This window comes from Bombina bombina, chromosome 3 (genome assembly GCF_027579735.1).
Source record: "Bombina bombina isolate aBomBom1 chromosome 3, aBomBom1.pri, whole genome shotgun sequence".
Classification (NCBI taxonomy): Eukaryota; Metazoa; Chordata; class Amphibia; order Anura; family Bombinatoridae; genus Bombina; species Bombina bombina.
The window spans coordinates 921,456,070-921,470,630 of NC_069501.1; the positions used below are offsets into that span (position 1 = coordinate 921,456,070).

The following is a 14,561-nucleotide window of genomic DNA, read 5'->3' on the forward strand; positions in this document are numbered from 1 at the left end:
ATAAACCGGGACGAACCCAGAAGAGGCCGAGCATTCAGAGCATTGTAGCTTGCTCTGGATTGCCTGACACTGTTAGTATTGAACTTGCAGTTAGTGTTTTTAGTATGTATAATACTTGCAGCTTGTTTTTAATCAAACCCAATGCGTAGCTCCGTGTCCGTGCTTTGTGAAGATGTGGCACAGGTTTTAATCCAAGTGCCTGAAGAAACTTTAAACAAAGTTATGCGATGTTGGTTTCCTGCTGGGATTTGTAAAGGTTTAATTACCGTGATGGAACCCAGAGTTGTGTTTGCAGTGTAAGCTGATGATTGCAGTCTTACTGCGCTCACGTGATGAGGATTCTATGGCAAGCTGAAGTGCTCAAAAATAGCACTGGTAGAACTGTATATCCAAGTAACGGTCCTTGACAGGTGTATTGCAACGTGTTTCGGCTGACACAGCGGCCATTTTCAAGCATACACCTGTCAATGAGGTTGGGCATTTATACCCTTGCTTTGAGTAATTGATTGAACAATTGGCATAGTGTTTGCAATCAAGATGCTGATATTTGCTGCAGCTGGTTCTATGATAAAATACTGTGCTAAGCAATATAGCTGTGTTTTGTTTTGCCATTTATAAAGGAATTAAGTTTATCACATTCTTAACCATATATAAGGCTGATTTTGAGAGTGAAATTTAAAGGATAATAAAGAAATCAGAAAGCTTCCAAAGTATCAGAGGGACCTTATTGTTAAAAGGTATCAGTCAGGAGAAGGGTACAAAATAATTTCCAAGGCTTTAGCTAAACCATGGAACATAGTGAAGACATTCATCATCAAGCGGAGAAAAACATAATTTATGTAAGAACTTACCTGATAAATTCATTTCTTTCATATTAGCAAGAGTCCATGAGCTAGTGACGTATGGGATATACATTCCTACCAGGAGGGGCAAAGTTTCCCAAACCTTAAAATGCCTATAAATACACCCCTCACCACACCCACAATTCAGTTTAACGAATAGCCAAGAAGTGGGGTGATAAGAAAAAATGCGAAAGCATATAAAATAAGGAATTGGAATAATTGTGCTTTATACAAAAAAATCATAACCACCACAAAAAAGGGCGGGCCTCATGGACTCTTGCTAATATGAAAGAAATTAATTTATCAGGTAAGTTCTTACATAAATTATGTTTTCTTTCATGTAATTAGCAAGAGTCCATGAGCTAGTGACGTATGGGATAATGACTACCCAAGATGTGGATCTTTCCACGCAAGAGTCACTAGAGAGGGAGGGATAAAATAAAGACAGCCAATTCCTGCTGAAAATAATCCACACCCAAAATAAAGTTTAATGAAAAACATAAACAGAAGATTCAAACTGAAACCGCTGCCTGAAGTACTTTTCTACCAAAAACTGCTTCAGAAGAAGAAAAGACATAAAAATGGTAGAATTTAGTAAAAGTATGCAAAGAGGACCAAGTTGCTGCTTTGCAAATCTGATCAACCGAAGTTTCATTCCTAAACGCCCAGGAAGTAGAAACTGACCTAGTAGAATGAGCTGTAATCCTTTGAGGCGGAGTTTTACCCGACTCGACATAGGCATGATGAATTAAAGATTTCAACCAAGATGCCAAAGAAATGGCAGAAGCTTTCTGGCCTTTTCTAGAACCGGAAAAGATAACAAATAGACTAGAAGTCTTTCGGAAAGACTTAGAGCTTTGAAATATTATGTTGAAGCTACTAACAACATCCAAAGAATGCAACGATTTCTCCTTAGAATTCTTAGGATTAGGACATAATGAAGGAACCACAATTTCTCTACTAATGTTGTTGGAATTCACAACCTTAGGTAAAAATTCAAAAGAAGTTCGCAACACCGCCTTATCCTGATGAAAAATCAGAAAAGGAGACTCACAAGAAAGAGCAGATAATTCAGAGACTCTTCTGGCAGAAGAGATCGCCAAAAGGAACAAAACTTTCCAAGAAAGTAATTTAATGTCCAATGAATGCATAGGTTCAAACGGAGGAGCTTGAAGAGCCCCCAGAACCAAATTCAAACTCCAAGGAGGAGAAATTGACTTAATGACAGGTTTTATATACGAACCAAAGCTTGTACAAAACAATGAATATCAGGAAGATTAGCAATCTTTCTGTGAAAAAGAACAGAAAGAGCAGAGATTTGTCCTTTCAAATAACTTGCGGATAAACCTTTATCTAAACCATCCTGAAGAAACTGTAAAATTCTCGGAATTCTAAAAGAATGCCAAGAAAAATGATGAAAAAGACACCATGAAATATAAGTCTTCCAGACTCTATAATATATCTCTCTGGATACAGATTTACGAGCCTGTAACATAGTATTAATCACAGAGTCAGAGAAACCTCTTTGACCAAGAATCAAGCGTTCAATCTCCATACCTTTAAATTTAAGGATTTGAGATCCTGATGGAAAAAAGGACCTTGCGACAGAAGGTCTGGTCTTAGCGGAAGAGTCCACAGATGGCAAGAGGCCATCCGGACAAGATCCGCATACCAAAACCTGTGAGGCCATGCCGGAGCTACCAGCAGAACAAACGAGCATTCCTTCAGAATCTTGGAGATTACTCTTGGAAGAAGAACTAGAGGCGGAAAGATATAGGCAGGATGATACTTCCAAGGAAGTGATAATGCATCCACTGCTTCCGCCTGAGGATCCCGGGATCTGGACAGATACCTGGGAAGTTTCTTGTTTAGATGAGACGCCATCAAATCTATTTCTGGAAGCTCCCACATTTGAACAATCTGAAGAAATACCTCTGGGTGAAGAGACCATTCGCCCGGATGCAACGTTTGGCGACTGATATAATCCGCTTCCCAATTTTCTATACCTGGGATATGAACCGCAGAGATTAGACAGGAGCTGGATTCCGCCCAAACCAGAATTCGAGATACTTCTTTCATAGCCAGAGGACTGTGAGTCCCTCCTTGATGATTGATGTATGCCACAGTTGTGACATTGTCTGTCTGAAAACAAATGAACGATTCTCTCTTCAGAAGAGGCCAAGACTGAAGAGCTCTGAAAATTGCACGGAGTTCCAAAATATTGATCGGTAATCTCACCTCCTGAGATTCCCAAACTCCTTGTGCCGTCAGAGATCCCCACACAGCTCCCCAACCTGTGAGACTTGCATCTGTTGAAATTACAGTCCAGGTCGGAAGAACAAAAGAAGCCCCCTGAATTAAACGATGGTGATCTGTCCACCACGTTAGAGAGTGTCGTACAATCGGTTTTAAAGATATTAATTGAGATATCTTTGTGTAATCCCTGCACCATTGATTCAGCATACAGAGCTGAAGAGGTCGCATGTGAAAACGAGCAAAGGGGATCGCGTCCGATACAGCAGTCATAAGACCTAGAATTTCCATGCATAAGGCTACCGAAGGGAATGATTGTGACTGAAGGTTTCGACAAGCTGAAATCAATTTTAGACATCTCTTGTCTGTCAAAGACAGAGTCATGGACACTGAATCTATCTGGAAACCCAGAAAGGTTACCCTTGTCTGAGGAATCAATGAACTTTTTAATGAATTGATCCTCCAACCATGATCTTGAAGAAACAACACAAGTCGATTCGTATGAGATTCTGCTAAATGTAAAGACTGAGCAAGTACCAAGATATCGTCCAAATAAGGAAATACCACAATACCCTGTTGTCTGATTACAGACAGAAGGGCACCGAGAACCTTTGTAAAAATTCTTGGAGCTGTAGCTAGGCCAAACGGCAGAGCCACAAACTGGTAATGCTTGTCCAGAAAAGAGAATCTCAGAAACTGATAATGATCTGGATGAATCGGAATATGCAGATATGCATCCTGTAAATCTATTGTGGACATATAATGCCCTTGCTGAACAAAAGGCAAGATAGTCCTTACAGTTACCATTTTGAACGTTGGTATCCTTACATAACGATTCAATATTTTTAGATCCAGAACTGGTCTGAAGGAATTCTCCTTCTTTGGTACAATGAAGAGATTGGAATAAAACCCCATCCCCTGTTCCAGAACTGGAACTGGCATAATTACTCCAGCCAACTCTAGATCTGAAACACATTTCAGAAATGCTTGAGCTTTCACTGGATTTACTGGGACACGGGAAAGAAAAAATCTCTTTGCAGGAGGTCTTATCTTGAAACCAATTCTGTACCCTTCTGAAACAATGTTCTGAATCCAAAGATTGTGAACAGAATTGATCCAAATTTCTTTGAAAAAACGTAACCTGCCCCCTACCAGCTGAGCTGGAATGAGGGCCGCACCTTCATGTGGACTTAGAAGCTGGCTTTGCTTTTCTAGAAGGCTTGGATTTATTCCAGACTGGAGATGGTTTCCAAACTGAAACTGCTCCTGAGGATGAAGGATCAGGCTTTTGTTCTTTGTTGAAACGAAAGGAACGAAAACGATTATTAGCCCTGTTTTTACCCTTAGATTTTTTATCCTGTGGTAAAAAAGTTCCTTTCCCACCAGTAACAGTTGAGATAATAGAATCCAACTGAGAACCAAATAATTTGTTACCCTGGAAAGAAATGGAAAGTAGAGTTGATTTAGAAGACATATCAGCATTCCAAGTTTTAAGCCATAAAGCTCTTCTAGCTAAAATATCTAGAGACATAAACCTGACATCAACTCTGATAATATCAAAAATGGCATCACAGATAAAATTATTAGCATGTTGAAGAAGAATAATAATATTATGAGAATCATGATCTGTTACTTGTTGCGCTAAAGTTTCCAACCAAAAAGTTGAAGCTGCAGCAACATCAGCCAATGATATAGCAGGTCTAAGAAGATTACCTGAACACAGATAAGCTTTTCTTAGAAAGGATTCAATTTTCCTATCTAAAGGATCCTTAAACGAAGTACCATCTGACGTAGGAATAGTAGTACGTTTAGCAAGGGTAGAAATAGCCCCATCAACTTTAGGGATTTTGTCCCAAAATTCTTATCTGTCAGACGGCACAGGATATAATTGCTTAAAACGTTTAGAAGGAGTAAATGAATTACCCAAATTATTCCATTCTCTGGAAATTACTTCAGAAATAGCACCAGGAACAGGAAAAACTTCTGGAATAACCACAGGAGATTTAAAGACCTTATCTAAACGTTTAGATTTAGTATCAAGAGGACCAGAATCCTCAATTTCTAAAGCAATTAGTACTTCTTTAAGTAAAGAACGAATAAATTCCATTTTAAATAAATATGAAGATTTATCAGCATCAATCTCCGAGACAGAATCCTCTGAACCAGAAGAGTCAATAGAATCAGAATGATGATGTTCATTTAAAAATTCATCTGTATAAAGAGAAGTTTTAAAAGATTTTTTATGTTTACTAGAAGGAGGAATAACAGACATAGCCTTCTTGATGGATTCAGAAACAAAATCTCTTATGTTATCAGGAACATTCTGAACATTAGATGTTGATGGAACTGCAACAGGTAATGGTACATTACTAAAGGAAATATTATCTGCATTAACAAGTTTGTCATGACAATTAATACAAACAACAGCTGGAGGAATAGCTACCAAAAGTTTACAGCAGATACACTTAGCTTTGGTAGTTCCAGCACCAGACAGCGATTTTCCTGAAGTATCTTCTGACTCAGATGCAACTTGAGACATCTTGCAATATGTAAGAGAAAAAACAACATATAAAGCAAAATTGATCAATTTCCTTAAATGACAGTTTCAGGAATGGGAAAAAATGCCAGTGAACAAGCTTCTAGCAACCAGAAGCAATAAATAATGGGACTTAAATAATGTGGAGACAAAAGCGACGCCCATATTTTTTTAGCGCCAAATAAGACGCCCACATTATTTGGCGCCTAAATGCTTTTGGCGCCAAAAATGACGCCACGTCCGGAACGCCGACATTTTTTGGCGCAAAAGAACGTCAAAAATGACGCAACTTCCAGCGACACGTATGACGTCGGAAACAGAAAAGATTTTTTGCGCCAAAAAAGTCAGAGCCAAGAATGACGCAATAAAATGAAGCATTTTCAGCCCCCGCGAGCCTAACAGCCCACAGGGAAAAAGTCAAATCTTTAAGGTAAGAAAAATATTTGATTCAAATGCATTATCCCAAATATGAAACTGACTGTCTGAAAATAAGGAATGTTGAACATCCTGAGTCAAGGCAAATAAATGTTTGAATACATATATTTAGAACTTTATTAAAAAAGTGCCCAACCATAGCTTAGAGTGTCACAGAAAATAAGACTTACTTACCCCAGGACACTCATCTACATGTTTGTAGAAAGCCAAACCAGTACTGAAACGAAAATCAGCAGAGGTAATGGTATATTTATAAGAGTATATCGTCGATATGAAAAGGGAGGTAAGAGATGAATCTCTACGACCGATAACAGAGAACCTATGAAATAGACCCCGTAGAAGGAGATCATTGAATTCAAATAGGCAATACTCCTCACATCCCTCTGACATTCACTGCACGCTGAGAGGAAAACCGGGCTCCAACCTGCTGCGGAGCGCATATCAACGTAGAATCTAGCACAAACTTACTTCACCACCTCCATAGGAGGCAAAGTTTGTAAAACTGAATTGTGGGTGTGGTGAGGGGTGTATTTATAGGCATTTTAAGGTTTGGGAAACTTTGCCCCTCCTGGTAGGAATGTATATCCCATACGTCACTAGCTCATGGACTCTTGCTAATTACATGAAAGAAATGTACACAGCAGTGACATTACCAAGAACTGGATGACTCTCCAAACCTGATTAAAAGAAAACTGCTCTGGGAGGCTGCCAAGAGGCCTACAGCAACATTAAAGGAGCTGCAGGAATATCTGGCAAGTACTGGCTGTGTGGTATATGTGACAACAATCTACCGTATTCTTCATATGTCTGGGCTATAGGGTAGGGTGACAAGACGGAAGCATTTCTTACGAAGAAAAAACACCCAAACCCGGCTAATTTTGCAAAAAGACATCCGAAGTCTCCCAAAAGCATTGTGTGAAAAGGTTTTATGGTGTGATGAAACCAAGGTTTAACTTTTTTAGCCATAATTCCAAAAGATATGTTTGGCGCAAAAACAACACTGCACATCACCAAAAGAACACCATACCCACAGTGAAGCATGGTGGTGGCAGCATCATGCTTTGGGGTTGTTTTTCTTCAGCTGGAAGTGGGGCCTTAGTCAAGGTAGAGGGAATTATGAACAGTTCCAAATACCAGTCAATATTGGCACAAAACCTTCAGGCTTCTGCTAGAAAGCTGAACATGAAGAGGAACTTCATCGTTCAGCATGACGATGACTAAAAGCCTACATGCAAATCAACAAAGGAATGGCTTCACCAGAAGAATATTAAAGTTTTGGAATGGCCCAGCCAGAGCCTAGGCCTGCATCCGATCAAAAATCTGTGGGGTGGTCTGAAGAGGGCTGTGCGCAGGAGATGCCCTCGCAATCTGACAGATTTGGAGTATTTTTGCAAAGAAGAGTGGGCAAATCTTGCAAAGTCAAGATGTGCCATGCTGATATACTTGACCACGTTTCTGAATTCACATCTTTGTTATCCTGTAATTAATTAGATCTTATGTGTCTATTATATTTGCATAGCCATCAGCCATGTAGTTTGCTATATACAGCAATACAGCATGTGATACTTTCACTAGAGGTACACAAGTCCCGTTAAATATGCTTATATAGAATGTACTGCTCACTTAACGTTAGGGGTCTGATGCTGTGGGATCTGTCTTAAGAGCTCTAAAATTGCTTGTCTCTATGTTCTACATGTTATAAATGTAGGCTGATTAGCCCAGGATGAGAATAGTCTTTTTTGTAGTAACCTCTAGTGAGATGGTTCTAGTTAATGACGTTCATCTCTTTATGATGGCTTAATGTTCTACTGTGAAGTTGGGAACCATGATTATGCAATACAGTGAAACGATATATGTTTATTACGGCTGAACAATACTGGATAAGATTCTTGTCCAATGCGGGTATTCCATTACACAAATATATTATAATTATTCCAATACTGAGGCTCTGAGGTACTTAGCAGTACAAGATGAATACTGTTCTTGCTGAATGTGCGATATGAAAACGCATTGATAAATTGTACAGTAGCTAGGATAATATATTATAGCATAGGGGCGGACAGCAATATATATGCCTCAACCTCTTTTATAACTAACGGATGATAGTTGTTAGACATATGCTCCTACCTCTGTGATCCCAGTATGCATGCTATGTTCCACAATGTTTCTGAGGGTAGATGTTTGTACTAACTCAGCTTTAATACTAGAGGTAAATTTTGCAGCTATATATGTTACTCAGGGTGACCCTTACTCTTGAAAATGTATATATATTAGATAGTTTATTATGGGGACGAGCATATCCATTAACTCAAATAACCAGTTTTAATCCTAGCAGGGGAGGATAACTGTCTAAGTAAGATCAATCTCAGCTTTATGTGCTTAGCCCATAAGAGCTTCTACCTCTAGCCTTCCTTGGGAGTCAAATAGTCATCTCCCTTACATATTGCAAATACTCCCGAGGTTGCTCATTTCCTATATTAAACTCTGGGAATTATTTTAAAGAACCACCAGTTTTTTCTCCTCTAAGCTCTGGTAATGAGCATACCCCTTAGTCCATCTATGCCTCACCTAATCTACATTGCAACCCAATAATGTATATCTCCCCATTTTATACATTTTATGCCGTTACGATATTTATAGTCATGGAAGCTCCTATAGTATTTATTTGCCGACTCCCCCCCCCCCACCTAGCTTATTTGTTAAGCACAGGAAAATGTATCCTTGGAAATCTTTCTTTATTTGTTTCCTTATCCCCCCCTAACATCCCCCTTAGTCAGACTAATAGTTCGGGGTTCATGAGAGACCCTAGCTTACCACTTAGGGATGAAACTTTCTTAGTTGCCTAATTATAAGACAAAGGGGATATATGACCATATCAATAAGTGAAGAATTAAAAAAATTTTAAAAACGAGGTGACGTTTCTTTGGCTTTTCATGCCATGAGAACCTATGCATTGTGAGATAATCCCTCTACCTGGTATTTTACATTATTCTGTGATAACGTTTCTGGGATGTTATATGTTACAATGATTATGTTGTTTTGTAATATTTGTTCATTTTGTTACATGATAAGCTGGAGGAATGTCATATATTGATTGTATGTTGTTTCACCTCAATAAAAAATTATAATAAAAAAAAAATACTATACAATATAACAAGCAAACAAAGCACACAATTGTAGATGGTCATAAACCTATACTGCTAAACAGGGTTAACATTTTAAAAGGTCAATATAACAGTTATGCAATCATATGTCTTGTGTTTAAATAAAGCAAAGAAAAAAAAATAGTTAAAAAAGCTCTAAAAATGCACTGAAAAAAAAAATATAGCCAGTGTTCTTGTATTATAAAATTGTCCATAAAACATTACTCACACATTTATGCATAAAGCACATTTTAAGTGTTGCTTGCTTCTCATTCTATCACCCTGCCCTCCTGATTAGGGAAGATAGTACATTTGTCACAAATCTAGTCATACAATGTAGCACCAGCTGATGAACAAATAGAAATAGCTGGTAACTCACAGCACATACTTAAATCTCTCACTAGCAGTCAACTCTGATTTACATCAGAAACTAAATCCTCTCAAAAGCATTAATAAAATACTGGTGTGCATCTTCCATCAGTTACAAACACAGTGAAGAGATGGAAACAGAACATAATCAGTTCAAGTGAAAGCTGCTGTACGTGCAACACTGAAGAGGTCAAATCAGTAGCATGCAATTTTAACACACTTCATTTTATGAACTCCTTGGAGAAATGACCCCATACAAAATGTCTCAAGTTTATTAAAAAAAAAGAAAAGAAAAAAAAAAGTATTTTCCCAGAAGCAAGATAGTGCTATAACAACGTGAATATGAAAACAACAAACTGAGAAAATCTAGGACACTACTTACCTTTTCTACTTTTCCACCATTGATATCGATGGGAAGGAATTTCTTTCCGAGAGTTCTAAGATCTGTCTGGAAATAAATAAATAAAAATTACAGAAGCACTATGGATGCAGGTATCATTATTATTTAGTTATTTTTTAATGAGCAAGAAAGATGCATAACACATAACTGAATCGGTTGAAAAAAAGAAAACACACAAACAAAGCAACCTATTTCTTGCTGTTGTTATACTATACCATATACTATTGTATATAAGATAATAAAAGAATACAACTCAAAATATTTATTGCATCTTGGCAGTAATGATATATAACCATAAAACACAATCTGGGGGTGTGTGTAACATAATAGATGAGGTTGAAAAAAGACCGTCGAGTTCAACCTATACAAATCTAAAATACTTATAAAAAGAACCAGTTAAGCTTAAATAATTGCACTAAAAGGTGACCCATTTAATACTAGCAATCATATCCATGAATTTTGTTTCTAGACAGAAATGTATCCAAGCAATTTTTAAATGCATCTAGGGTATTGGCATATACTACCTCCTTTGGTAATGAGTTCCACAATTTTATTGTTCTTACAGTGAAAAAACGTTTCCGTTGAAGATTAAATCTTTTTATTCCTCCAACCTTAAATTGTGACCTCTTGTCACAAACAATTTTCTTGGAATAAACAGAGCTTCTGCCATCTCTGTATATGGGCATTGAATATATTTATATAAAGTATTCATGTCACCTCTCTAGCGCCTTTTTCTAAAGAAAACAGACCCAGTTTGGCTAGCCTCTCTTCATAGCTTAAATTCACCATTCCCCTTATTAGTTTTGTGGCCCTTCTCTGAACATTTTCTAGTTCTGCAAAATCTTTTTTTGAGATCGGTCCCCAGGACTGCACTCCATACTCAATGAGAGATCTTACCAGGGGTTAATATAGTGACAGAATTATGCTTTCCAACCTTGAATCAATGCCTCTTTTAATACATGCTAGTATCTTATTAGCCTTTGTAGCCGCTGCCCTGCATTGTGCATCCATATTTAGCTTGTTATCTATTACTACTCCCAAATCCCTTTACTCCTCTGTTTGGCTAAGTCTTGTCCCATTTAAATAATACATTGCCTGCTTATTTTTACTTCCAAAATGTAGAACCTTGCATTTACCCGTATTAAATCTCATTTTCCATTTACCTGCCAATACTTTTAATTTTTGCAGATCCACTTGTAACGCAAGTTCATCCTGCTTTGACCTAATGACCTTACTTAACTTAGTATCATCTGCAAAAATAGAGATGTCACTATTTAATCCTTGCTCCAAGTCATTTATAAAAATATTAAAAAGAACAGGGCCCAGTACTGATCCCGGGGGGACTCCACTGATTACCTTTGTCCAAGCTGAGCATGATCCATTCACTACTAATCGTTGCTTCCTATCTTTAATCCAGTTATTTATCCATGAGCTAACATTTTCAGCTATTCCCAGTCCCTTAATTTTGTGCAATAATCTCTCATGTGGCACTGTATGAAATGTCTTTGCAAAATCTAAGTATTTCACATCAACTGATTCCCCTTTATCTATATTTTTACTTCCTCATAGAATCTAATAAGATTAGTTTGACATGATCTATTTCTCATAAAACCATGCTGATTTGAACTCATAATCTTGTTTACACAAATGTGCTCATCAATATAATCCTTTATAATCCCTTCAAATATCTTCCCCACTATTGATGTCAGACTAACTGGTCTATAGCTTCCTAGATCATCCCTGCTTCCCTTATTGAAGAGTGGCACCACATCAGCTTTACGCCAATCCTGGGGTACCATGCCTGAAGATAATGAGTTTTGAAAAAGTAAGAGTAGAGGTTTGTCTATAACAGTGCTAAATTCCCTTAACACCCTTGGGTGTATTCCATCTGGGCCTGGAGTTTTATTAATCTTGCCTCTTGAGATTTCCAAGCCCCTTGCGCTGTCAGAGATCCCCAAACAGCTCCCCAACATGAAAGACTCGCATCTGTTGTGATCACAGTCCAGGTTGGACGAACGAAAGAGGCCCCTAGAATTATACGATGGTGATCTAACCACCAAGTAAAAGAAAGTCGAACATTGGGATTTAAGGATATTAATTGTGATATCCTTGTATAATCCCTGCATCTTTGGTTCAGCATACAAAGCTAGAGAGGTCTCATATGAAAACGAGCAAAGGGGATCGCGTCCGATGCTGTAGTCATGACACCTAAAACTTCCATGCACATAGCTACTGAAGGGAATGACTGAGACTGAAGGTTCTGACAGGCTGCAACCCATTTCAAACGTCTCTTGTCTGTTAGAGACAAAATCATGGACACTTAATCTATCTGGAAACCTAAAAACGTTACCTTTGTCTGAGGAATCAAATAACTTTTTGGTAAATTGATCCTCCAACCATGTCTTCGAAGAAACAACACTAGTTGATTCGTGTGAGATTCTGCAGAACATAAAGACTGAGCGAGTACCAAGATATCGTCCAAATAAGGAAACACAGCAATACCCCGCTCTCTGATTACAGAGAGTAGGGCACCAAGAACCTTTGAAAAGATTCTTGGAGCTGTCGCTAGGCCAAAAGGAACAGCAACAAATTGGTAATGCTTGTCTAGAAAAGAGAATCTCAGGAACTGAAAGTGATCCGGATAAATCGGAATATATGCATCCTGTAAATCTATTGTGGACATATAATGCCCTTGCTGAACAAAAGGCAGAATAGTCCTTATAGTCACCATTTTGAAAGTTAGTATTCTTACATATCTATTCAAAATCTTTAGATCCAGAACTGGTCTGAATACATTTTCTTTCTTTGGGACAATGAACAGATATGAATAAAACTCCAGACCCTGTTCCTGAAATGGAACTGGCATGATTACCCCTGATAACTCCAGGTCTGAAACACACTTCAGGAAATTCTGAGCCTTTACTGGGTTTGCTGGAATGCGCAAGAGAAAAAAATCTTCTCACAGGCGGTCTTACTCTGAATCCTATTCTGTACCCCTGAGAGACAATACTCTGAATCCAATGATTTTGGACCGAATTAATCCAAACATCTTTGAAAAATTTTAATCTGCCCCCTACCAGCTGAGCTGGAATGAGGGCCGCACCTTCATGCGGACTTGGGGGCTGGCTTTGATCTCTTAAATAGCTTGGATTTATTCCAATTTGAAGAAGGCTTCCAATTGGAAACAGATTCCTTGGAGGAAGGATTAGGTTTCTATTACTTATTTTGTCGAAAGGAACGAAAACGGTTAGAAGCTTTAGATTTACCCTTAGGTCTTTTATCCTGAGGCAAAAAAACTCCCTTCCCCCCAGTGACAGTTGAAATTATTAAATGCAACTGAGAACCAAATAATGTATTACCTTGGAAAGAAAGAAATAGCAATCTAGACTTAGAAGTCATATCAGCATTCCAAGATTTGAGCCACAAAGCTCTTCTAGCTTAAATAGCTAAAGACATAAATTTAACATCAATTTTGATGATATCAAAAATGGCATCACAAATGAAATTATTAGCATGTTAAATCAACTTAACAATGCTAGACAAATCATGATCCGATACTTCTTGCGCTAAAGTTTCCAACCAAAAAGTTGAAGCAGCTGCAACATCAGCCAAAGAAATTTCAGGCCGAAGAAGATGACCTGAATATAAAAAGGCTTTTTCTTTTCATATTCTGCAGTGTAGGATCCCCCTTACCCCCCAACCTCCCTGATTCCCCCCAAACACCTCCCCCGTCAAACTGATTTCTGCCATCTTAGGTACTGGCAGCTGTCTGCCAGTACCCAGTCTGCTATAAGTTAAAAACATTTTTTTTATAAAAATACAAAACTATTATTTCTGTAGTGTAGCTCCCCCCCTACCTCATCTACTCCCACCCCCTCTGAGATAATATTCCTACCCTCTAATCTCCCATCCACGATTGCCTCTCCTCCCTCCCTCCTTCCCCTTCCCTGCCGCTCTCAGAGAATGTATTTTCTGTAGTCTAGCGGTCCCACCCGGCCTCACCCGTTCCCGCCCCCATACAACTCCTAACCCTCCCACACAACCAACAATCTGCACCATCGCTGCCCAATGCAGAGGGATAGCGCTTGCTGCATCGTATCATGTCCCCTCGCACTTTCATAAATCAGCCCCATGTCTCTACCAATAGTTTAGGATTTTACACTTCCAGAAATAAATAGGAGTTTTTAGATTTTTCTGTAGACTTCCTGCCCTGAGGGAAAAAGTTCCTTTATCTCTAGTAATAGTAGAGATCTTTTTTCTTTGAAAAGGAAAGAGACAGTTGTAATGATGTGTATGCTTTATGTTATATTTTAAGTTCAATAGTTATGCTTAGTTCACTCTGTGTATTATAAACAGTTAACATTTTAGTCATGTGATCGGAGGGGCGGGCAGCTGTTGTTAAGATGGATGCTGCTGAATAAAATCTGTATTCTTGTCCTAGCTTCTTGCTGTTTGCCAATACATTGTAAAAATCATCAGATGGTACCAGAAGTGGGGTGTAAAGCGACATGGCAGCAAACAACAACACAAAGAACATTCCTTCTCTGGATTTAGAGTCAGGGAACATTTCTGACAATTGGTCA

At 38.3% G+C, this 14,561-nt stretch overlaps 1 protein-coding gene across 1 annotated transcript in view; it reads right to left on the minus strand.

Moving 5' to 3' along the window:
• TDRD3 (tudor domain containing 3) overlaps positions 1-14,561 on the minus strand; it is a gene marked incomplete in the record, with an annotated part of 1,228,671 nt that overhangs the window by 961,140 nt on the left and 252,970 nt on the right. Inside the window, 1 exon segment of the mRNA XM_053707943.1 lies at positions 9,961-10,026. Coding sequence (XP_053563918.1) covers positions 9,961-10,026 — 66 coding nt within the window.